General features: G+C 45.2%; 3 protein-coding genes across 3 annotated transcripts in view; 2 read left to right on the forward strand and 1 right to left on the reverse strand.

Annotated features, from left to right (window-relative positions):
- cicb (capicua transcriptional repressor b) overlaps nucleotides 1–4,599 on the forward strand; it is a 34,225-nt gene extending 29,626 nt beyond the window's left edge. The window contains exons 17-24 of the mRNA XM_031853084.1: nucleotides 285–466; nucleotides 1,488–1,955; nucleotides 2,061–2,374; nucleotides 2,837–2,994; nucleotides 3,091–3,251; nucleotides 3,503–3,637; nucleotides 3,871–4,002; nucleotides 4,103–4,599. Of these exons, the coding sequence (XP_031708944.1) occupies nucleotides 285–466; nucleotides 1,488–1,955; nucleotides 2,061–2,374; nucleotides 2,837–2,994; nucleotides 3,091–3,251; nucleotides 3,503–3,637; nucleotides 3,871–4,002; nucleotides 4,103–4,392 (1,840 nt within the window). The 3' untranslated portion in view covers nucleotides 4,393–4,599. The remainder of the gene's footprint in view (nucleotides 1–284; nucleotides 467–1,487; nucleotides 1,956–2,060; nucleotides 2,375–2,836; nucleotides 2,995–3,090; nucleotides 3,252–3,502; nucleotides 3,638–3,870; nucleotides 4,003–4,102) is intronic.
- A 1,877-nt stretch (nucleotides 4,600–6,476) lies between these two features.
- Nucleotides 6,477–11,800, reverse strand: znf526 (zinc finger protein 526). Its single transcript, XM_031852673.1, has 8 exons — nucleotides 11,434–11,800; nucleotides 10,681–11,103; nucleotides 10,396–10,562; nucleotides 9,928–10,023; nucleotides 9,065–9,840; nucleotides 8,840–8,975; nucleotides 7,132–8,739; nucleotides 6,477–7,046 (listed from the first exon to the last, which is right to left on the reverse strand). The coding sequence occupies exons 2-8, from the start codon at nucleotides 10,976–10,978 to the stop codon at nucleotides 6,873–6,875; spliced, it is 3,255 nt and encodes a 1,084-aa protein (XP_031708533.1). The 5' UTR covers nucleotides 10,979–11,103; nucleotides 11,434–11,800; the 3' UTR covers nucleotides 6,477–6,872.
- On the forward strand, nucleotides 11,748–23,846 carry gsk3ab (glycogen synthase kinase 3 alpha b). Its single transcript, XM_031852777.1, has 11 exons — nucleotides 11,748–12,228; nucleotides 12,334–12,519; nucleotides 17,863–18,050; nucleotides 18,280–18,363; nucleotides 19,031–19,141; nucleotides 21,020–21,150; nucleotides 21,435–21,639; nucleotides 21,877–21,972; nucleotides 22,213–22,399; nucleotides 22,501–22,578; nucleotides 22,799–23,846. Exons 2-11 carry the CDS (start codon nucleotides 12,345–12,347, stop codon nucleotides 22,864–22,866), a joined length of 1,323 nt encoding a protein of 440 aa, XP_031708637.1. The 5' UTR covers nucleotides 11,748–12,228; nucleotides 12,334–12,344; the 3' UTR covers nucleotides 22,867–23,846.
- The last annotated feature ends 1,142 nt before the right edge of the window (nucleotides 23,847–24,988 follow it).

The raw sequence follows: 24,988 nt of genomic DNA on the forward strand, positions 1-24,988 counted from the left end.
ATCCAGTGCTGCTCAATGTGATGTACACTCACCCACTGACCCTCACTGCACCACTTCTCTTATGTCTTCCTCCTTCTTCCTAATCATGTGTCTGTTCCCTTTGTTCCTGTTCTGGCTCATTATTGTACAATAACTTCTTATAATAAACACTTTCTGTCACCTTTATTCACATTTTGTCGTGACAAAAAAAAAACGCCATCTTCACTCTCCCTCTCTTCATATTTAATTCCTCATATTTCTTTCCTCTTATCACCTCTTCCCTTTTACGGTACCTCCTCGTCCAGGATCACTTATGTCCAGTCCACTTCAGGGGTCTCCTCCACTCTGCCTCTGGTCTCCACCACAACAGGCTCTTCCACCAGCCTGTCGGTGCCCGGATCTGCATACGTGCAATCGCCCCTGGCCACACTCGGATTCACAGCTATCGCACCGCCGGGTCAGACGCTGGTTCAGCCACTGATTGCAGGTCAGTGCTGTGGAGAGCTCATTGGTTCTGTTCTTTATGCAATTGTATATTAACCATTTCATTGGAGTGAGACCATTTGTATAAAATGACCTATTTCCTAACAGTTTGCATTACAGAAGTGCTCACCTGAGAGCAAATGTCTAAAGTCTTTGATACAAAATCTCAGCATGGATTTTTCTATGGTGTTCCTCAAGGTCTTGGTGTATTAATTTGGTATTTTGTAAGGATTCTTAACCATTTGTATCAATTCTCAAATGGTAACAAATACTATCAACCCAAACATTAGAGTTATGAGACATAGGTAAGTATGGGAATGGTCATCATATACTTCCATCATAATGTTCTACACCCTTCTACAGTTTCACAATTTATTTTGATTTTTGAAATTCATGAATTATTGATTAATATTTATTTCTGATTAGAACAGCTTTACTCACACTACTGAGCTGCTTCTCAAATTAATCTTCAGGTTCCTAACTTTCAGATGATGATGATCTTCTTTCTGCTGACCGGCCTAAAGATCCTCTGTCAATGTGTCTCAAAGCTGCTTTAACGCCGTTAGCTCAAACATGCTGGGGAAATAAAGTCTGCCCTCCGTTACAACAGTTTTAAACCAAAAAAGTATTCTTTCATGAAATAAAATGTATTAACTGCACCTGATTTAACATTAACATCTGCTGTCTGATGAACAATGCTAAACCAGCTGGCTTACACTTTAACTTGCTTGTCGATCCACATGTGTCTCTTGATTAGATTCACATCTGTTGGACAGAATCTTTGCTGGTCAGTTGTTCTTGATGTGCTCAACCAATCGCAGTAGGTCTAGTTAAATACCTCCCCATGCTAAAACATTCACAGGTTATAATCTGGACAGTTGGCAAGATAGATTGAATCACTAATTTGTGATATTAATCAGGAATAAAGCAGCCAAATGGACATTTAATGATGTGTACATGTTATTCAATGTGTTATATGTAACAAAAATAACATTTGTCTTCCTGGTCCTGTTCCCTTCATTCAGGTCAGCCACCTCTCCTGGCCACGGCTCAGTCTCCACAGCCCCCCCCCTCGGCCCCCGGCTCAGGTTCCGGGGGCCAGATAGTCGCCGCCATCTACCCTCCTTCTCCTAACGTCACCATGGCAACAGGGGTGGTCTCCATGACAGCAGTACCCCCCAGCGTGGTGTACTCCATCTCCAGCCCTTCCACCGTGTCCCCCCACATCCTGTCCAAACACACAGTCACCCCCAGCACCATCACACACCCGCATCCGCAGCCCCATCCGGACAGACAGGCAGACAGGCACCTGCCGCCGGACAGACCTGCAGATCGACAGGCAGACAGACCGGCTGAGAGGCAGACGGAGCTGCTGACTCATTCGGACAGACATCTGGAGAGGCAGACCTCCGGCAGTTGCAGCTCAGTGGCACCTCCAAGTGGCTCAGCTGTGTCCACGAGGCCCTGCAGTCCTCTTCCAATCCAGACACCTGGTACGGCTGCATGTCTCGTTTGGATTCACGTGGTTCTAATTTTAAGGGAATTATTTTGTTGATGTTCTATTTTAAACTTGTCTTCCTCTTTACCGTTTTTTACAGGCAGTGTACCAGGTACACCGAAACTAACCCAGCTTCCAGTCAGGACCCCTCAGAAGGTGAAGGCAACGCTGGCGAACATTCCCGTAGGCAGCTATGAAGGAGGAGGCCGAGGAAAAGAGAGAGAAAGGGAGAAAGACAGGGAGCGGGAGAGGGAGAAGGAGAGAGTAGCTGCAGCCACCAGTCGCTTCTCCTTTGATGCTGAGCTGGCGGGGCATCCCGCTGAGGAGCCGCCGTCCTGTGACCGACCCCTGGAGGGCTCCAGTGCAGCGGACTCCTTTGACACACAACACAGAGAAAGCACAACCACCAAAGAGGTGAGAAGAACACCATACACAACCTCTAACATAATGAAATTATACCAGATATTTTAAAAAAAATACCAGATATTCGAATATCAAAATTAATATTACATTTTGGGGGAGAAAAGCAGCGCTGTCACTAATTCAAAATTAAGTTTGGTCAAGCGTAACATCTAATAATTCTACTACAGCCGTAACGGTGGCAGAGAGCGCTACCTTACCTCATGTAAAGACATCACGTACCTATCAGCTGTGCGCTTGAGATCAGACTGGAGATGTAGCCGCTTCCGACATTTGTACTCCAGAAAACATGTTTTATATTCTAATCAATGGAAATTAAATGCAATGCAGTATAATCCACAGCAATTAGGAAACGTTCAGGCGATCTCCTTCAAGCCAGCTGCCACCCTGTTTAGGTTTTTGTCGCGAAATGCGATTTATCTTAAAGATAACTCCTCATTTCAACTTTCCGTGCAGGCTGGATGGAAGGAGTCCCTCCCCTCCTCCCCTCCCCCCCCTCCATCAGCCACAGAACCGACCCTGCCCCCCCCACAGGCTGACAAAGAGGGTCCTCCAACCAAAAAAGTCAAAGCCCGCCCACCACCACTTAAGAAGACTTTTGACTCGGTAGACAAGTGAGTTAACACCTTTATGAATCTTGTGTAGTGAGGTTGCATAAACCTTTGCTGGACGGTGTGTATATACTGTATATTGTGTGTGTGTGTGTGTTGGTCGGGCAGGGTGCTGTCAGAGGTGTATTTCGAGGAGCGCTTTGCTGAGCTGCCGGAGTTTCGGCCTGAGGAGGTTTTGCCTTCACCCACCCTGCAGAGTCTGGCCACTTCACCACGAGCCATTCTGGGCAGTTATCGCCGCAAGAGGAAGAACTCTACAGGTTTGACTCTCGTGATACTCTGACTACATGCTTTTAACCTGAGCACTGTAGAAGAGCTGCAGTGACCGTCATGACTGTGCATTCATTTGGTGAATATTTGCTGCTGTTCAAGGAAGCAAAAGGTAGAACTGTCTCTAGTGTTTATTGACTGTTAATTGAGTTACATGATGCTCCATACAGATTTTTGTGATGAATCCTGATAAAGATGGAGATTTGATCTTTGCCGATTAAGGTTTTTTTTCTTCTTCTAGATTTGGACTCAGCCACTGACGAGCAAGTGTCTCCTAAGAGAAAGAGTCGGCGGCGCTCAAGCTGCAGCTCAGAGCCCAACACGCCGAAAAGTGCCGCCAAGTGTGAGGGAGACATCTTCACCTTTGACAGAGCAGGTAACACACACGGGGCAGTGCTAAGAGTCTCAATGTGTCTCATTTAAGGTCATTTGTCGTATGTATGGAGAAATGTTGTAGCCACTGCTGTATTTCTCCTGCTTTGTTGCTCCGTCCTCTCGCAGTGTATCAAAGATGATGGGCCTGAAGGGACATAAACTAAATTCAAAAAAAGGTTATTGTAACTAGTTCCCTAAAGACTCGTCCTCTCCACATGTTTGTCCCTCACCCAGCCACAGACGGAGAAGACATCTTGACCGATATGGAGTTTGATAAGGTGCCCTACTCCTCCCTGAGGCGAACACTGGACCAGAGACGAGCGCTGGTCATGCAGCTGTTCCAGGAGCAGGGCTTCTTTCCCTCAGGTAAGATAAGAACACACACTACAGTATATCTACGAGCATATTCAGCATTCATTTACCCTTGTTGATTCCTGTCGGGTTTATTTTGTTGTCGTGTTTTTAGCTCAAGCCACTGCAGCCTTCCAGGCGAGATACTCCGATATCTTTCCTACCAAGGTGTGTCTGCAGCTGAAGATCAGGGAGGTACGGCAGAAGATCATGCAGACGGCTGCCCCCTCTGATGTCTCCGCTTTGGGCATCCCTGACTCACTCGGCCCCCTCCCTGGACCTTCCGGCTCCCAGTCAGGAGAAGGGTCCATGAGGGGAGGTGGGGACCTGCAGGATGAAGATGTGGAGCAAGGGACCGAGGGGAGCCCCGAGGATCCTCGTGATTCACAGGAGTCTTCTAGATGAGGGATGCTGACAAATGAAATTGACCAATCAGTGACTGTTGAAGTCACACCTTTCCACCCCCTACACACACACACACACACACTTACTTTAATCCACACTCTTAACCCTCCTCTGGCCTGATCCTGGTTTCCTTCCATCCGTAGCACCCAACCGGTGAGACGGAATGATGTTTTTTATGCAATGTTGGGACTTTATTTTTTTTGGTAAGATGCATGAAACCCCCATGGCACAAGAACTACTTCCTGACACCACCACAATGCACACACACATATATATGTGTATATATATATATATACATATGTATGTATGTATATATATATATATATACACACACACACTGCAAACTCTTAATTACCACACTTGAATTCGCACTCTGTATTAACCTCCGTGGGAAACGCTCTCATTGATGCCAGTGAACGAAGGACCATTGTGTACAGCTGCACTCGTTTGCCTTGAAGAATAGAGGGTTCTTGTTTTTTTGGACGCAGAGACCTGCTCAACCTATCGAGAGACGATGAAAAGTCAGCGGCTTTAAAACAAGAACATTATATGTTTTGATATTTGTTTTAATAGCGTTAGAGGAGTAAAGCAGTACGTATCTGCGTGAGGAACAAATCTGTATTTAGACTGAACTGTTCTCAACTCGTGTCTTGTTTCTGCTGACATTAGGGGGCTGGGCCCTCAACAGCCGGAAACCATTTGAATCAACAAGATAACTATTGCTCTGGACCTGGAAAGAGCTTATTCTCCATTTTATTGTCCACATGTAGACCTTCAGGGGGAGAGATGTACCAGGAGTGTCTGAGAAATTGACTGAAACTCAAAGTGGACTTCCGGCAGTGCCATCATTCCTGCGGTTACCTGTCTGGCCGTGTCCTCCCTTTTTGCGATTGACCCGAGCACATGCCAGTAGGTCGGAACCGAGCATTCCTGTGCCTCTCATTCACTGGCCATGAAGGAAGGAGGTGGGTCAGAGTCAACGGGCACATCCTGGCTCTTAGTCATAGAGGTCAGGCTGATGAGGCCTTCATCCTTTATTGCCAAGCCGTTTTATTAACTTTTTTTAAAAATTTGATTTGTATTTAATGTTGTCATATTCAGTTTGTTGTTGTACTATTCCTATGGTTATTATGATGATTATTACTCCTCTTATCATTGCAGTGAACCCCGATCCTTACTTCTGTTCTCATTGCTGGCAGATGTTTCCTTTTTATTTTTGCCAGCTGTTTTTTTTTTTTTTTTAATCATTTTGGAGGCAGGTGTGAGAAGCTGCTCGGCTCTTGTACAGTTCCTCCGTTCCCGTCTTCCCTTGACTGGCCTCTCACCTCAGCGAGTACCTGCGGTGCAGTTATTTTTATTGTTCATTACAGAGAGGACGACGAACATGACGTGGACCTTTCTGTTCTTTCAGCAGTAATAAGCCGTATGTTTTTAGACAACCCCCTCCCCTCCCCGCTAAGTTTGATTTTATAGCCTCAACACCTGTACATCTCCTTCCTCCGCCTCTTTCCTTCCCTTCTTCCTCCCTTTGTCACTTTATTGCTCTCTCCGGACCTTTGCAGGCGGAGAGAAAACTGGGGGAAGTGAGGGGAGGGTAATGAATCAAAGAGCTGGTAGGATCTAATACTTGGTTGTGTTGTAAATAATTACTGTAGTCTGTAGACTCATTATATTATTAAGGAAAAATCTGTCATTGAACATGAGTTGACTTTTAAGACACCCGTTACCGCAGGTAAAACAAATGAAATGGAAAAAAACAATAAATATGGCTATTAATGTTTTTGTGTTATACTCCTTGTTTTACTGTTCCAGTATACGAGAGGAATTTATATGAATATCTTAAGTTTGTATCTGTATCTTTCAGTATGCAAATAAAAATAGGTGTTCAATTAAAGTGATTGTATCGCTGGCCATGTGACAAATGGGTTTTTCTTTACGCACAGATGCAATACGTGGTTCAAGAATGTTAAAAATGAAGCACCTTCTAAAATGTTAAGTTCACATCTCTCCAGTGTACAGTTGAGTCGAGCTGTGTGAACTGTAACACGGTGGTGTTGCATGAGCGCGTGGGTCACAAATGTGTATCGCCTTGAAAAAACATTTATTGATTTCACCCATTTACAACAGCACGACCGAACCTTTAAACAGAAGAAAAGTCACATCAAGTTCATATAAATGGTAAAATGAATCTTACAAATGTCATCTGAGGCACAACCAATAGTCCTTGTTCATGAATGCCAAATCCTTTATTTTATTATGCATCATTTAAATAAACTTTAATACTGATCCCTCTCATAGCTTTGTAAAAAGATGGAAGATGAATTACTTTGGTCTGATTGCTGAACTTCACATCTGTTTAGTCCAGCTCTAGTAAGTCTGAGCTGGATACTCGACCTCTCGGTAGTCAATTCGTCTTTGTTAGAGTCCGTATCGAGACCAATACTGAACTCGTCAACTTGGCAGTTATTTCTTTTGTCAGCTCAGAGGAGCTGCAGTTCGTCCATAAAGCCCGTGTCCATGGCGAGGCCGTTCTCCAGAGCCGTGTGGTAGATCTCCAAGGCCTGCTCCAGAGGCAGCGCTCCTCCCTCGCTGGTCTCAATGATGGCTATGGTCTCCCCAAACTCATTGCACATGATCGTGGGAGTGCCCTGTGTCTAAGAGGAGGAAAACCGGGTACAGAGTTAGTTCAACCAACAGCAGAGTACACAGACAAAACGTAAGCAGGATATACATCCTGACCTGCTGAAGATCGGAGGCTTGGATCTGGATTAGCTGAGGCTGCCCGTTAGCGAGCTCCACCGCCGAAGCGTCCACCACTGCCACGGCAGAGCTGGTCTCCATGGCGGCTTGGGCGGCGGCCTCTTCGTCCAGCCTCTGCTGCCGGGCGTGGGTCTTCTTGTGGTTCCTCAGGTTGGAGAAGGTCTTGAAGGCTTTGCCGCACTGCGGACACGCGTGCGGCCGCTCGCCCGTGTGCGTCCGCCGGTGTTCAGCCAGGTGCATACTCTGGATGAAACCCTTTCCACACACCTCGCAGCGAAACGGCCGTTCTCCCGAGTGCGTGCGCAGGTGCTCTCGCAGGTGCGTGTTCTGACGGAAACGCTTGCCGCACACTTGGCAGGGAAACGGGCGCTCGCCGGTGTGGACTCGCTGGTGAAGAGCGACTCCAGAGGACGACACAAACAGTTTGCCGCAGATAAGACACTGGTGGGCTTTAGGCCGCTTCCCGGCAGTGCACCGCGGCCGCCCGGGGCCTAAGGCGAAGTGGCTCAGTCTGTGGAGTCGCAGATTGGCGGGAGAATTGAGCTTCTTCCCGCAAATATTACAATCTTGGCCCCCCCGCCCGACACTGGCCGAATCTCCTGATTCTGTCCCAGCTGTGGTTGAGGTGGAGGCCACCGAGATCAGATCTTTGCCCGACTCCGCTTGGTTGTCCGTCTCTTTGCCCGCTTCGATCCCTGTGCCGGCCTGCACCAGCGTGGGGTGCTGCTCCAGAAAGTGGCTGTCTCGCTGTCTCCTGGTCAGGAAGCCGGCCTCACAGTGGGGACACGGGAAAGGGGCCGGAGACCCTGGATGTTGGGTGTAGCGATGTGCCGCCAACTTGGTGGGCCAGCGAAAGGTGGCAGGGCAGTCCGGGCAGCCCAGTGTCGCAGCGTTGGCATGCAGCAGGCTGTGCTGGCGGAGGTTGGAGGACTGCGAGAAGGAGCGGTGGCAGACGTCGCAGCGGTACGGTCGCACGCCGGAGTGGATGAGATTGTGCCTCATCAGATTGGCGAGAGACGAGAAGGTTTTGCCACAGTCGGAACATTGGAAGGGCCGCTCACCGGTGTGAATGCGGATGTGGTTGCGCACGTGGATTTGCTTCTTAAAAGACTTGCCACAGATGCTGCAAATAAAGCTGCGCTCGGTGACGTGCGACTTGCGTCGATGGTGGACGAGCTGCAGCTGGGAGGGGAAGGTCTTAGGGCAAGAACGACAAGAAAAGGGCCCTTTGTCGGATGGCGCAGCTGAAGCAGCTTCAGCTGCGACCAAAACACCGGCGTCGTCCGGGGGAGCATGGTTTGTAGCCGAGTCAGACTCGGTGGCCTCCTCCACCTGCTGCGGGTCATCGGTGTTGCCTTCAAGCGGGGCAGTCACCTCCATGTTGGTGTCCTCCGCTTGCTTCTCCACTTCACCTCCTACCACTTTGCTCTGAGAACTCTGCATTGGATCTTCCCCCATTTTTTCCATCTCATCTTCTGAGAGAGGGGCCAGCAGGTTGCGCTTCGCCTCATCAGTGAGAGAATTCTTCTCTCTGGCTCTCTGTAGGATGGCAAGTGCAGAGAGAGATGCTCTTATTGGAGCGGAGGCCTGCGGAAAAGAAAACAAGCACATGTCAAATTGAAATGAAATACTAACTTGAGGTTGCGGATGCAATTGTGTGTGGGGGAGGGTATGCTTATTTCACTACCATGGAGACAGGGGCGGGTGTGCTGGATGAGTCCCGGTTGAGGTGGGTTCTACGGTGGTAGAGGTACTTGGTCATGTTGGTGAAGGTTTTGTTGCAGAACTGACACTTGTGAAGTGGATCTGCAATGTGGGACTTCCTGTATGACACCAGGAGGAAAAGGTGAAACAGACAGAAGAATAATTAAAGGTTCATGCCAGCTGTTACGTAGACTGCTGTGGTGTTTACCTGTGCATGATAAGCGTCATCTCAGTGGTGAAGCCATTGCCGCAGTCGACACACAAGTACCTGGCCACACCAGAGTGTGTGCGCATGTGCGTCTGCAGTGACGTCGCCTTCTTGAACACCTTGCCGCACTCCGGACACTCGTGCGTGCCCTGCTCGTGCACGCGCTTGTGAGCAGCCAGCCTGTTGACGGAGGTGAAGGTGCGGTTGCAGAGCTCACACTGTTGGGACTTGGCCCAGACCACCGCTTTCTTCTCCGCCACTCTAATCCTAACATCCTCCACCTTCTCCGTCGTCTCCTCCCTCCCTCGCACCTCCTCGAAGCCACTCATAACGCCTGGCTCTCCACTCTCTTTATCCTGAGCCAGGAAGTGCTCTCCCTGGTGCTGGAGGAAGTCCTCCGGGGTCTGGAAGAGAAGGGAGCATTCTGAGCACTCATACGGGTGGATGACCACCACCTCTGTTGGCTGCTGCCGCTGCTGGGTGTCATCCTGGACACTGGGGGCCAACCTTAACTCCAGTCTCTGGTCCCCGGTCTCCAGGACCCCCAGCTTTCCCGAAGAAAAGCCTCGGCCCACTGCGGGCAACAGGGGGGGCAGCTTGGAGCGGCGTTGCCCGGGGGCACTGGAGTTGTCTGCCAGAGCTTGAGCCGTGAGAATCTGCAGGTGCATGGTGGCAGAGCCAGGGATGGCCGTCACGGGAGGCATCAGGGCGGAGCGGGACGATGCAGCAGGTTTGGACTGAAGTTTCTTCTGCTGCTGCTGCTGCTGAGCGAGTACCTGGAGCAAACACACAGCAGTGTACAAACCTTAAAACTCGTTATCTTTTAACTCCTCTTGTTGTGAGGTGTTTACGCTCCCAAGTACCTGTGCCAAGATCTCCCCGGCCTGCTGCTCACTCAGTACGTAGTTCTGCATGTTGTTCAGTGGAGTGATGGTGCCATCGGGCTGGAGCACATACTCCTGTTGCAATGGCCAACAAAGAAGACATGGTTTGTTATATTTTTGATGCACACAAACTCTACTTTGATAGTCTCAACTAAGATGACAATGCACTTTACACTCCACATAAATCTAGTTCTAGGATGTGAATGGGTCAGCAGAATATAACCTACATCATTAACTCCTGTAGCCCAATATACACACTTTATTCATCATTGTTACAGCTCAATAACGTGCTTTTGGTACGACTGTTCAATTTAGAAAGCAAAATTACTGTGACAATAACAGAGACTACTGTAGTAATCATACAGTAAAAAGTTCAATGAATTCTACATCCCAGATAAGAACAAAAATGTCTTACAGTTATGCGTATGTTAAATAAATCTCCCTTACCACGATCTCTGTGTTACTGTGTGTACTGCTCCTACTGTGGGTCCGCCGGTGCTCCAGCCAGGTCTCGGGTGAGTCAAACAGAGCCAGGCAGTCCAGGCACTGGTACTGAACCGGTCCAGACATCTGACCCTCAGACCCTTCCTCAGTCTCCAAAACCTCACACAGCTCTGGGGAACGTGCACAAAGTCAGTTAGTGTTGTGTCTTAGTATAACTAGTAGCTCTGAAAAAAAAAAGGTCATACATTTACTTCCGTTGCATCAATTACACGCCATCAGATCTCTCACCTTGATGCTCCACCTCCATCCCCGCCTCTCTCATGTGCATCTCCTGGTGCTGCAGCAGTTCTTCTGGGTTCATGAGGAGGGCCCCACACTCCAGACACTGGTACTGCTGGTTCTGCCCCATCTCTGCGATGCCCTGGATGGTCATGACCTCCCCGTCTCCCTCTTGGCCGGTGTGGATCTGCTGGTGGATCAGCACATCCTCCAGGGTGTTAAAGAGCTGGTGGCACTCACTGCACATGTACTGGTGCTCCACGTACACACCCTCTGCTGCCTCCTCCTCCTGCTGCTGCTCGGCCATGCTGGTACCGTGCGTGTGTATTAAAATGTGTGTTTTTGTGTAGGATGCAAGTGTATCATGAAAGATGATAGATGACAGGTGATGAGGTCTGTGTCCAATCAATTAAGGTCAGTGTCAGAGCACACCTGAGGTAAAAGAAATAAAAAAATGAACATGTTAAACTAAAACGTATCCATATTAAATCAGCAGTTGTGTAGCAGCAATCAAATGGTTAATACATGGTTTCAGTGTCATCAAGTGTCTCCACAGATAAGAACAGTACCGCAAACAAACATCGCTATTTTCAGCCGTTAGCTAAATGGAGGCCCTCTAATGCTAACAGTACGACCACCACTCACTAGATCCTCGCTAATCAATTGTCCGATTCTCCACACTAAACGTGATTCCTATCTTTGTTTACAGTGTGTGATAGCGTATGGAGAGCTGTTGGCGGCGCTCCCTCCGATATCGCAGACCTGTTTTCTCGGCACCGCGGTTTCCTGACGGTGGCTCCCCGGTTCGTCTGGCGGTCCGTCAGGCGGCGCTACCCACTTTTCCCCGAAGCTCTCCGGCTATGACGGCGGGCCCTTCTTTCCCTTTACCTCTCATTTACTCTCGTTGGACAATCCCTCGTGTAGTCACCATCACCCTTTCGGTCACACGGGCGTACGCCTTCTTCTTTTTTCTTTTGCTAGTCCCGTATCACCATCTGTGGCGTGGAGATGCAGACATTTGAAAAGTGTCCGTGGGAAACTGCATTTCATTGAGTAAAATGAAACGTTTGCCCGCTGATCGCCTCCATTCGTGTGATACGAAGCCGTGCCCAATGCGGTAGTGTCAAGATTTCAGGAGCTGTGATTGGACAGACCGACTGTCAATCATAAACTGTGCTTTCCTGCTGGGAATTGTAGTTTTTTTCTGTCGAACGTTAGCGAACAATTCCCCCCGAGACTTTTTTTTTTTTTTACTGTAATTGATCAGAATAATTTATGCTTACAAACATTGTTACTTGATTTTGATTAAAACGATCAATGTGTGTTGGCTACATATTCTTAACCCAGCTTCAGTATCATTGAGGTATAATGAATTACAACCGTGATTATTTTAAATTTGAGTTCATATTTTCGTTCGCTTGAAGACCCCCAAGAACTCACTTTCCCAACAACCCTTGCGAGCTTTTTACGTCGTTGTGCGTCAACTCCCCAGTCCCCCCCACCATCACCGTTCTACAGAGGAAGAAAGGGGGAGACGGGCAACCTATACAGAACGCTGTAAGTGTAGTTTATATTTATTTCGAATATTAAAATACATACATATAGAGCGGAGGTTTGTGCCGGTCTGGCTTTCGTTAACGTTCAACCTCGCCCCGGCTTTAGTTCACACAAAGATGAGCGGCAGCGGGCGGCCCAGGACCAGCTCCTTCGCTGAGCCTCCCGGAGCTACCGGGTCCGCTGCAGCCGGTGCCGGATCAGCAGTAGCCGGCGGAAGCTCGACAGGAAAGACTGGGGCTTCACAAGCTAGTGGAAGCAGCTCGACGAGCTTTGGGAATCTGAAACTTCCCAGTAAGTATTATTTTTATTTCATAAGCCCGCTTTACATGTTAACACAAATGATCGGGTTGTACGTTCTTTTTTTTTTTTAGAGAAATGTGTCAGAGTGTACTTAAGTGTCGATCATTGTCACGGAGCTAACCTTAGCTAACCAAGCTGTTAGCTGGTGAGCTAACTTAAGTTAGCTGTCCGGCTAACGTTAGCTGTGTTTTTCATTAAGGAACCATTGCGATCAAGGGGCTTTTATCGCATAGCTAACGTTATCGTTAGCTGCTGGTGGCACGATTTGAACTAAGCCGTTTCATATTTCGACGGTAAATAACGTTATGTAAATGTTTTCGGAAACATTACCTAACCATTATTTTTGCATTGTAACCCAAGAATAGAGTTGGTGTTAGCCAATGCTCTAATATATTCCTCATTAATATCAGATGTAGAAGCTAGCTAGCTTGCTAACGTTTGTAAAGTGTGCTTCAGGTGGAAATTATAAGGTCTAACTTTTTTTAGGCGTCGTCCTCGGTTAGGTCAGATCTTGCAGAGTGCAAAACTAGGGTTGCAACACTGTACGTCGTGTGGTAGCCTGAAGAAATGGAAATTATAATCATTGAAAGTATCCCAAACTACTGATTAACCAGCATGTGGTGACCTAACCGTAAACTAATCTAACCACTTACCTGGATGGCTACATTAATGCATATATGAAAGCATCAGTGTATTTAAAGGACTGGTCCAGTACATAAATCCACCTCAGGTCATCTTTCACCAAGAAAGTGAGAATTCTAGCTTAGTATAGTGGAAACAGTTTGGTAAACTTTTAAGTGTCGGCACCATTTTTAAGTGGAAGACAATTTATAAATTGAATTCCGTTGCTGAACATCTCAGTGGAGACCATTATTCCTTTAAGTAGCATGTCTACTTTTTACACTGAAGGTTGAACATACTCACTATCTTTACTGTTTTGACACCTCTACTGGAAACTCTGGTTTGCCAACAGCAAAGTCCCAGCAGTTGGTTTCGCTGGTGTGATGAAAAGTACTTGCAGAATGCTCAGCAGTCATGTAGCTATGCAGCGGTAGCAGTTGGCTGAAGATCTGTAGGGTTGGATAGAGGTGTGCAGAAGGACAGACTGGGAGAGATGGAAGAAAATAGCATCACAGCTCTCGTGTCAAATAGCATTTTCAAAACTGGAAAGAGAAACGTTTGGGGCCCTGACAGAAAATAGCATGTTTGATCAATAATTGATTATTTGAAAAAGAGAAATGACTATGAAAGAACATGAATGGAAGTCAAAGATCAAAGTCGACTCCTGCTGCTCTGTAGTAAATCTTTACTAAAGTTCGTGCATGCGGCCAATCCGCAGATCTCCATCAGGTGATTTGGCTCATTCATATCCATTGCTGTGGAATATGAGCTCACTTTTCACTTCTCATAATGTCTCAGTCTTGATCATCAGGATATTCTGCATTCCGTGAAAGCAAGTTCTTGTGTCGGAGGTGCCTAGACCCTGCAGAAACAACACAAAAATGCTGTTTTAGACTACATTGGTACTAAATCTGAAAATATTTTCACACCCAAAACGAAGCCCTCTGTTGTGGATCAATATGCATGGCCAAAGCTGAACTTGAGGGAGGATGGTGTCTGCTGCTCAGACATAGTGAGATGCTGTGTGGCAGCAATAATATGAAGGTCACTTTCTGCTACCTCTACTCTCACTGGGATTTTTCCAATACTGCCAGTCGCACGAGACAGATGTCACCGTTAACCTCTGGTTAGTGTTTACTGATCAATACCTTTTAGTGCAGAAGTGAAGGAATAACAGTTCTTTATTAACAGGTTGCATTAACAAGCCACGATTGAATCACTACTTAATACTCATTCAGTTGTCTGACAACAGAAAGAGAAAAACATGTCAACAGGAACAACTTGATGGTGTCTTTGACAAATTAAAAGACGCTATAAGTGATCATTGAGAGCAAGAGGAGACAAAGACCAATGGAGACTGACAAATTATACAGTTTGGCCGATCAAAGCCTTTAGGGATAATGCCAATCGTTGACGTAAAGTGATTAGAACTGGCCAAACAAATGCAATGCAAATTAATTCTTAGGACTTGGTATTTCAAATTATTTGATACAAATGGCAAATTTATTACCAGAGTGTAAGTACCATACCAAAACAGCACTTTGTTCAATACCGTATGTTGAGGGATTTAAGCCTTTTCCACCCGACAAAGCCTCTTCGTCATTTGAAATTAAGTTTCTCAATTTCACAAGTAGTTGGCCTAATTAAAACAGTCAAAGATTTAATCCGAAATGGTCTGATCAAATATTAAAGAGTATGAATCTGAGGGAGACAGTTTTCAATACTCAAAGGACACATTACAGTTTGTACCAAAAAAAAAAAAAAAAGTTTAATACTTTAAAACCTCATTAATACCTGTTCCACAGTGTGTTCACACATTTGAAATATGGTTGGACAATTATTTTTTTATATAATAGTAATATATGAACGTGTATAACGTCTATACATGTGTTCCAACAGCTGGTCAAGTACGCAAATCCACCTCAGGTAATCTTTCATCAAGACGGTGAGAATTGTAGCTTAAGATAGTGGAAACAGTTTACCAAGACAGTGGAGACGTGACGAATCCACATTAGATAGTTTATTCACCAATATTATGAAATTCAGTCTCTCAGTGCGCCTCTGACTCGGTATGTTGTGCCACGGGAATCATGGCTATCTCTGGCCTCATGCTACCGTACTTAAAAATGATCCCGATCCATGCAGTGTGATATAGATTTTAAATGTAGGGGAGCACCATATTGGATCAGCACCTGGTATCTGTCAACGCCTAAGAGATCAGTGCATGGCAAGAGCGCCATCGTGAGTCTGTGTGGTACAAGAACATGAACTTCAATAGTTGTGCAGTCTAGTTTTCTGACCAATTACATGCATTGTAAATCATCTCAGGTGATGCTACTCAGCCAATCAAATATGTGTATTCCGTATTATACGCGGTAATGTGAAGCGCCACTACGAGACAAAGTACACGTCTTTTGTGTAAACGTACCCACTCGAATCTGAAATGAAGTCACAGCTAATAAACAATCTGAGAGCCCAATATGATCAGAATCCTAACATGTTAATTCACTTCCCAACAGTGATGTTACAGAGAGGAATAGAGCTGAAACGAGTGGTTTCAATAACCACAGATAAAGTCCCTGCACACAAATTTCTCTTATTGGAAGATAAGACAAATATAATATCGTGGTTTTCTTGGTTGACATCACTTCACACCTGAATGAACTGAATCAATTCAATTGAACGTTTTTGATTTGACAGTCAGGTGTTGACTACATACAGATGTTAAAACAGCTGTTGGATAACTCAATATATATGGCACTAAATCAGAGCAAGTTAGACATTATTGTGATGTTCAGAACCTTTACATGAGGAAGTTCTAAATGGACCTCGTTGAACTTTAATTGAATACCGCTGCTATAGGCGATGCATGATAAAAGACCTGTTGTAATTCATCATGCAGTTGCTGAAGTTAAAACTGTGTTGGAGTTTTCCACTTATAACCAAGCTAATTGCTTATCAGTGTGGGTGTGATGAGAGTCACTCTGCTAATTCCTTTTCTCTTACTCATCAGGCTTCCTTTTAGCTATTAGAAACCAAAGCTATTCACTGACAGCTGGGCAAAGTGCTCCATTTTTTTTTTTTTTTTTTTTTTTTTGCATTCATTATTCAAGGGACTATCATGCCACAGCTGCTCCATATTTAATGTGCTCCCCTCTGACCGAACGTGTTTGAAAAGAGTGTGAAAGTGATGCTAAAAGGAGGTACAGAGGAGCATTGTGTTGTGGAGCAGGAATAGAGGATACAGGAATGTGCATGAACCAAACTTGACTGATTTCAAAAGCTGAATGTTTCCTGCTGACCTGAGGGCTGAGATCACATCTCGGCCAATCATGTGGCTATGCTACCGGCTGCCGTTTAATGATAACCTTGAAAAAAAAGTTAAAAAATAGCAGAGTATAGAGTTGTTTTTTGTGACCAAGAATCAATTGGAGATGGGTATCTAATTTGTAATTTATTCAACTATTAAGTGTTAAAGAAATAGCAGTTGATGAAGCCAAGTTATTTTTTTGTTTTGTCAATTTATGGGAGAGACCAAAATGCTTCATTATCTGACTCCATTTTGAGACTTGGGAGACCTACTAGAGATCAGGAGGGGTCCTGTTGAGACAGGCGAAGTGAGCAAGCCCAGGAAATGGTAGCACTTCTGGGTGTGCTACTGTCCACGCAATTTTTTATCACAGGCTCTGACAAGCCTTTTGGCAACGGGCCTCCTCCTCTGCTGCTCTTCCCCTCCCAGTGTCGTTGCTTCTGGTGCCGATTTGTCAAATCATTTTTGACCTAACGCAGGCACAGAGCACTGAGCAGCTACTTGACCCTAACTAGAGCTGTCAGTTACACTCAGACCGTAAACATCTCATTTAACAATAGTACATGTACCTGTATTTTAGCTCTGAAAGAAACTATAATGGCAAATAAAACACCATAAAATATACCGCTTATAGCATTCCATTCTATGTATATATCTGTTGTATGAACTTTAATACCAACAGAACATCTATAACGTGATAATAACAAAAGAATAGTGCACTAAATACAACTTGCTAAACAGGCTCTTTACACAGGGAGTACATCGACCTATACTTGTGATATTATTGGAATGTGCACACCTCATTCAGATCAACACAGAGACGAAGGTTAAACCTGCAATCTGCATTAACACGCGTCAACCTGACTTTGAGACTTTAGTCCTGAATTGGGTGACACGTGTGCTGCAGGGATGGTGCTCCAGGCTCTCCTATCTGGAATGGGAATTTAATGTAAATGGACGTTGCCAAAAATGTGCCATATGCAGAGATATTTGTCCAGCTGAGCAAAGAAGCTGGCTGCGAGTAAAACATGAAACAAATTTCATCCCTTCATTTATTTGGTTGTTACATGAGTGGTATTGTATTTTAGCTGTTAGCATGTTAAGAATATTGTTGGGGTGATTTAATGTTTGACAGCGGCCTCGTATGAGTGGGTCTAACTCCGGTTGAATGCGGGCTCAGTAGACCTGCGTTGTGGTTGTGTCTCCGGTATGAAAGGGGTTTGGTTTAACGTCTCTGTCTTAGAGAACCGCTGGTTTTAAAGGCTGAACTGAACGGAGTCGTGTCACTGTGTTTCTCACATGTCTAAACATCCCTTCATCCATGGAAATTATGTTGCAGTGAATTTGTACTGAGTCCTATCAGGGTCTTTTTTAACAAGGCGTATTTGTGCTCTCGTCCACAGGAGACAGTGGCAAGGTGACGACGGTGGTAGCGACACCCGGGCAGGGCCCCGACCGCCCACAGGAAGTGTCCTATACAGACATAAAGGTTATAGGAAATGGCTCCTTCGGGGTGGTCTACCAGGCTCGCCTCATCGACAGCCAGGAGATGGTGGCCATTAAGAAAGTTCTCCAAGACAAGAGGTTTAAGGTATGTTTACACGGGCTTGCTGTCAAACAGTTACAGTAAAGTTGTAAACTTTACATCTGCAGAGAAGGTAGTAATACGCAAATGACGTTGTTTATTACTTTTGCTCCGTGGATTAGAATATGATGTTCTTCAGTAATGGTCCTGACTTACTGACCTGTGCTAGTTTGTCATATTTTTGCACAATTAACATTTTTTCCATTTCACTTCCTTTTTCCTTTCCTCATTGCAGAATAGGGAGCTGCAAATTATGAGGAAATTGGACCACTGTAACATTGTGAGGCTACGCTACTTCTTCTACTCCAGTGGCGAGAAGGTGCGTGTGTGTGTGTGTGTGTGTGCATTGACTTCACCTTTTTCTGTGTTTCTAGATGAATCACTCTGCCTCCACACCCGGCCAGTCAATGGTGATTCATAGACATGTTTCAGACAAGTTGATCCGGGTCTTTAGTGTACATCAAGTCAACATTTTGAAGATTCAAGTACATGAGGTGTATCGGCCAAACTTGACTTTTTGATCCTTAACCTCTAAAACGTGCGGCCTAGAAATAAGTATAACATTGGTGTCGGTGAGTCTGAATATCCTCCGTGAGTCTGACAATGTTTACACTCAATTGTACTTTATCAGTAATAACTGTGGCAAGCTAACTGTGTTTACACTCGTAACTATAGATCTGTTGTTATTACTAATGACGTGTAAATGTTGTCAATGACCAGCATCAACTGTAAATTTTTATTCAATCATTGTTTGCTTCAGATATTCGTCGCTAATAAGTGTAAAGCATAAGATGAATGTTGCCATCTTCAATCATAAAACTAATCATTGCATACAGCTACAATAGTTATTGTTTGATTACTTACTCTCATTTCATGAGATTGGTTTGTTTTCTACTCATGACATCAGATTTACAGTAGTTAAGAGTTCATTGTCAGCCTCTAATTATACACTCCTCTTTCCTTTCTTTCTGTTTCTTCTTTTCCAGAAAGATGAGGTGTATTTGAATCTGGTGCTGGACTACGTCCCAGAGACAGTGTACAGGGTGGCTCGGCATTTCAACAAAGCCAAGACCACCATCCCCATCATCTATGTTAAGGTGGGCACACATTTAAACATTACGGTCATCCAAAGGTTGATTAAAGTCAGTTATTCGGGGGTCTCTCTGTGTATTATAAGTTAAAAGTGTTATAATCCTAGAAGGAAATATTCTGTCTGGTCTTTGTGGTCTTTTCTGGCGGATTAATGCATCTGAAGTTCATTCCAGCTGTAACTGATAATGCTGCATGCTTTAGTTAGTAGTGGGAACCTCTAACATCCAGACAAACATGTGCTGCTTTGTAGAAAACATTTAGATGACACACGCATACAGAACTATTTGTGAGAAAGGCAGCTGCTTCGCAAGTTGGAGGATTGTTCATCTTTGGCAGAGATCTGTACTCTCGGTGCTTTCATGGGTAGAAGTATACTACTGTAAATACTTAATTCTAAGAAGATGAAACTTTTAAGTCACAGTCTGTATCCAGGCATGGAAAAGCTCTCTCACTCTCTGTGAAATAATAAAAGGGATTAGATTTAGATGGCTCGTCCTAGTCGTTTCAATTGAGTTTAATCACTCATTTTTGACAAAATTGAACGGGAAATGAAAGTAACATTTTGTTCAGTAATTGCCTGTGGGTGTAAAAAAAACAAGCAAGTAGTTTCCTGTTTGCTTTTCCCCAGACGACTCTCTGTTGAAGGAATTTGAAAGCAGAAAGGGAACGATGGTCCCAGAGGAGTTAATCAGTTAGTAACACACTTGGTTCCCTGTTATTAAAAGGGGGAGAGTGTTTGTGTGTTCGCTGTGTCTCCAGCAGCAGAGAGGACGTTAAAGCTGTCTCACGGCCCATTTCCCTTCCTCAGCCTGCTGCTCCCCTGTGGCTTTGAGATGCACACTGATCTCTCTCTCTCTCTCCACTGTCGCCCCTCCGTCCTCCAGCGACACACTTCTATCACAGCCGGTCTGGGGGTCTTCTCCCCCCCCTCTCCCTGTCCCCTGGGTCTCATTGTTTCCCTCTTCCTCACCGGTCTCCTCCTCCTCTCCCTCTGCCCCCTTTTTAAACATCACCTCTCAGTCATCATGTTCTCTGTAATCGTTTTGTAATCGGTTGCCAGCCTGCTGTCACTGCATCATGGGGGTAGTAGTGACGATAATGGTGATGACATGTCATATTAAGATGCTTACAGTCTGCATTTCACAGACACATCAAATGGGTGCAGACTTAACTGGGTGAATCGAGAATGACACCATTGACCGAGGACGAGTAGACAAATGTCAAATAGGAGATGAAGATAGTTGCACGTCTTCAGGGAGGATTGTTGTTTTGTTGTAGAAACACGGCACCGCGGGCTGCATCAGACACACAGCTGTGTCTTTCATCACACACCTACCTACACAGTGCACCCAAAAACACAATCAGGGCACATGATGAAAAACCTACACACACACAAACCCCTTTCACACAGCCAGCTAATGTCTGACTGATTGTAGTTTCCTCAACAACAAAAAAGTCTTTTCACTTCTTTTTCTTTCGTTTTTTCAGAAATATTTAGTCTTTTCTCTATTTTATTTAGAAGGAAGATCTATACACTAAAAGTGGAGTTGACAGTTTAAGCAAAAATATAAATTATCTTAATCAAATTAATCATTTTCAACTGGTTAAGCCTTTTCTGCCTCTTATCCAGGTTGTATTCAGTAAATAATTTATTTCATTAGGAATTCTAATATACTGCTGGGATTGTGATAATTCAAGGCCATGTCCCTACTAGTTTTCCTTCATACTTTCATACTTTAGCCAGTATGATAATGAAAGCAGTATTAAACTCAACATGAGAACAGGGAAAAATTCTTCTTTTCTTCCTGGAATATCTGTATGATTCTGTCCAAGTTGTTAAAACCTTTATGCCAACCATCTCTTGTGTCTCCCCCTCCCCTCAGGTGTACATGTATCAGCTGTTCCGCAGTCTGGCTTATATCCATTCCCAGGGCGTGTGTCACAGAGACATCAAGCCCCAGAACCTCCTGGTGGACCCAGAGACGGCCATCCTCAAACTCTGTGACTTTGGCAGGTCAGTACCAGACTCCGCCTCCGGACGCGTCGGTCTGTCTCCGTCGTTCTTTCCAGTGTCGACATCGTCTGTGTGTCGGCGTGCATGTTTAGCAGGCTGTCTGTTTGTGTAACCGTCTCTTTCTCAGCCTCGACTTCCCCCGTTTTCATCCGTCGTGTCTTTTTCTCACCTCTGACTGTTCTCATGCTGTGGTTTTGTGAAAACGGACGCACTGAGAAATGAGAGGTTCACTGGCTTCCTGAACTGTCCTCCTCTGCTTCATCTCCATTTTTACCGCCTTCTAGTGCGAAGCAGTTAGTGCGGGGGGAGCCGAATGTGTCCTATATCTGCTCACGGTACTACCGCGCCCCAGAGCTCATCTTTGGTGCCACAGACTACACATCCAACATCGACATCTGGTCGGCCGGCTGCGTGCTGGCTGAGCTGCTGCTGGGCCAGCCCATCTTCCCCGGGGACAGTGGTGTGGACCAGCTAGTAGAGATCATCAAGGTACAGTCGGGATGCTACAGTGGCTGAAAGGAGACATGGTCTAAAGTTTGAGATTGAAAGTGCCGTCAGTATTGGCTTTGAGCATCAAGAAACTGCTATTAACTATTGTGAAAGAAACATCAATGTGTGAGTATGTAAATATAGTATTTGAATACATTCAAATACAGGTGTTAGGTATATTTACAGGCATGGAGGACGTACCAATGATTGTGATTAATATTTTCATTTTTGTTTCAGGTTCTGGGGACACCAACAAGGGAGCAGATCCGAGAGATGAACCCTAACTACACAGAGTTCAAGTTCCCTCAGATCAAAGCACACCCTTGGACAAAGGTATGTTCCCATGACTGGAAAGTATTAATCATGGATGATGGTTATCCAAACACCATTCTGAAGTTTTAGTGTGAATACCTGTCAAATATCTAAACGGCTTTTTTGGCGTTCATAGGATAAGTTGTTGTTGTTGCAAAGAGCCGTGCGAGCGCCAGCTGTGCTCCCTCTTCAAGTTGCCGACGTCTGACGGCGCCCTGAGTCTTTGGATTTACATAAAGCTAAATTTCTCTCCTCCGTCAGGTGTTTAAGCCTCGCACCCCACCAGAGGCCATCGCCCTCTGCTCTCGACTGCTGGAATACACGCCGGTGACCAGGCTGTCTCCTCTGGAGGCGTGTGCGCACCCCTTCTTCGAAGAGCTGCGTCAGCCCAACACCCGCCTGCCCAGCGGACGGGAACTGCCGCTCCTCTTCAACTTCAGTCCCGTCGGTCAGTTCACCTCCGTGTCTTTCTTGTATTTGACCTCCGATGCACCCGTGGTATTTTATGGATAACTAAACATTTGTTTGTGTTTCTGCTCTCTCTGTCAGAGCTGTCTATTCAGCCCCAGTTGAACTCCAACCTCATTCCTCCTCACGCTCGTGCACAGACATCGCCGGCCTCACATGGTGTGTATCAGAAAATACAAACATATCTTACTCAGGCGGGGTTTTTATTTCAACATTTACCCATCTAGTTATTTGCCGGTTTTATCTGGCTGTTTGTTTTTCCTATTGGACCCATTATAATCACTTGATAGGCCGTTAACTATCGTCACTGAACTATCTATCGTTGCTTCGGAGGTTGGCCTGTGTTGGTGACACGTGTGCTCCCTCTCTCCCCCTGCAGAGGGCAGTGTGTCGGACAGTACCGCCCAGCCCAGCTCAGCACCCGGATCCATCAACAACAGCACCTGAGCATCCATCCCTCTGTCATCCTTTCTTTTTTGTCTTCCCCCATTTTTCCTTTTCTCTCCTCTGCTCTTCTCCCTCTCAACCTCCCCTCTGGCTCCAAACCCTTTAAAATAGAAAAAGAAATGAATATACACACCCACGTAAACACTCAGCATTGCTATTCTCCCTGGATTTTAACCATTTCCAATAGAAAACACTTTCTTTGGCTGCCGGCTTCAGGAAGGTGTGGGGGTTGTTTTTAAGGATATTTAGGGAGCCATGCTTGGGCTTAATATAAGCTGCAGTTGTAAGTCCACGCTGGCCCTTGTCTGGCCTGTTAGAATAAGGAAACTTTACATTGTTTGGGAGACGAGGAGGGGGTTTGTCCATGTTATATGGATTTTCTGTATTATAATATACAGTCGACTTTTATCCCTTTTTATGTTCATTTTATTTGCATTGGCGTATTTTATGTGGGGCCGTGGTGCCGTTGAATGGGATCCTGATTGACTGTGGGGTTGAGAATAAGGGGCCGTATGTAAGGCCCGCCTAATATTGACAATCATCCTTAGTGGGGTCATAAATGCCACTCTTGTAGTGTACATGTTTGATCGTACAACCCACTGTAGAATGTAGAAATAGTGGCTCTTCTGTCACTTTCTACCCTGAACTCTACTCGAGTATTGTCAGTTCACCCGGCCAAAGGGGGAACAAATGTGAAGGATTACTTTTAAATCTCCCAATTTGTCACCAGATGGATTTTTGGCTCATTTTAGATAAGAGTTGGTTTTAAATTGTATTAGTAAGTGAGGGCACCACAGCCTTGTCTTTACAGTTTCTATTTTTTTGAATATTAGCTCCTCAACTGCCTTTTTATGGGAATGAGAAGGAGCAGAGTGCACATTTTTTTCAGTTTCCTCAGTATAAGCTCATGTTTTCATTGGTTAAGCTGGAAACCAAGCGATTCATGTTAATTCTCAAATGAGTATTGCACATCTCCAAAGGGAGGAGGGCGGAAGCGAAGGGGCGAGTTGTGCTCGTCGTGTCCAGCTGTCGGCATTACTTCACACAGAGAGGGGAGCCGTTGGTGTGGGGCTCCGGTCGCTTCAAATACAGAAAGCCTCAATGATGTCTCGCATGTCATCAACACAGTTGCCCAGCACTGTAGGGTGAAATGTCACCTCATTAATTATGTCACTTTACGGTGTTAAGTTTCATATCGGCTCGATTATGTTCAAGACTCCGGTGCGGAGGGTACAGAGAGACTACTGCCTGCTCTCGCTGCTCGTCATTGTCATTTCAGCTAGCGTACACAGTTGTTGTTTGTGCAGGAGGAGGACTCTGAATGAATTTAGTTTGGTTTGTGAGAGAGATTTTTTGAAACCCTCTTCGTCCACTTCCCAAACAGCCTGCCTGTGATGCTCATATCATGTTCTTCTTGGCCTGTGGTGGCGGAAGGAACTCATAGCAAATAATTTACTCGGCCTAACGGTCCGCTGTCGGCATGAACCGGTTGTCTTTCTTTCCACCACGCAAATGTGCATGTCCAGCCCGAGTTGACCACACTATATTACTTCCACTAATCTCAGTAATAATCAGACCAGAAATGATGCTCAAATCCCCGAAACCCAACAGCTTTTGGAGCCTCCCCGTCCATTCCTTTTTGTCCTCCCTCTGCCTTTTGCCTCCCTCTTTCCTCCTTTTTTCACTGCTAAACTGTAAATATCAAGTACCTTTTATTTTGTTATTTTTTTGTTATTATTGTTATTATATTGTTGTTCTTGTAATTTTTATTTTTTTTTTTCTCTAGTAGACCGGCGCAGCAGCTGCCGGACTGTTTATCCTCAGTTGCAGTCTGTAAATACGATTTAATTTCAGTCCCTGGTTCAGGAGGGAAAAACAGAACAAAAAGTTTCATTTTTATTCTCTCTCTCCCTCAATTTCTCTCCACCACTTTCTGTTTTCCCCCATAAATGTTGACATGACTGTTTTATTTATTGTATTGTGGGTTTTTAGTTTATTGTGGGTTTTTAGTTTTTTAGTGGGAGGGGGGGTGGTAATTTCTTTTCCACTTGGGTGGTACAATTGAGGGTTTAAAGTTTTTTTTTTTTTTTTTTTTTTTTTTTTTTTTTTTTTTTTTTTTTTT

Source organism: Anarrhichthys ocellatus, unplaced genomic scaffold (assembly GCF_004355925.1).
Source record: "Anarrhichthys ocellatus isolate YVR2014 unplaced genomic scaffold, GSC_Weel_1.0 scaffold13, whole genome shotgun sequence".
In the NCBI taxonomy this organism is placed as follows: domain Eukaryota; kingdom Metazoa; phylum Chordata; class Actinopteri; order Perciformes; family Anarhichadidae; genus Anarrhichthys; species Anarrhichthys ocellatus.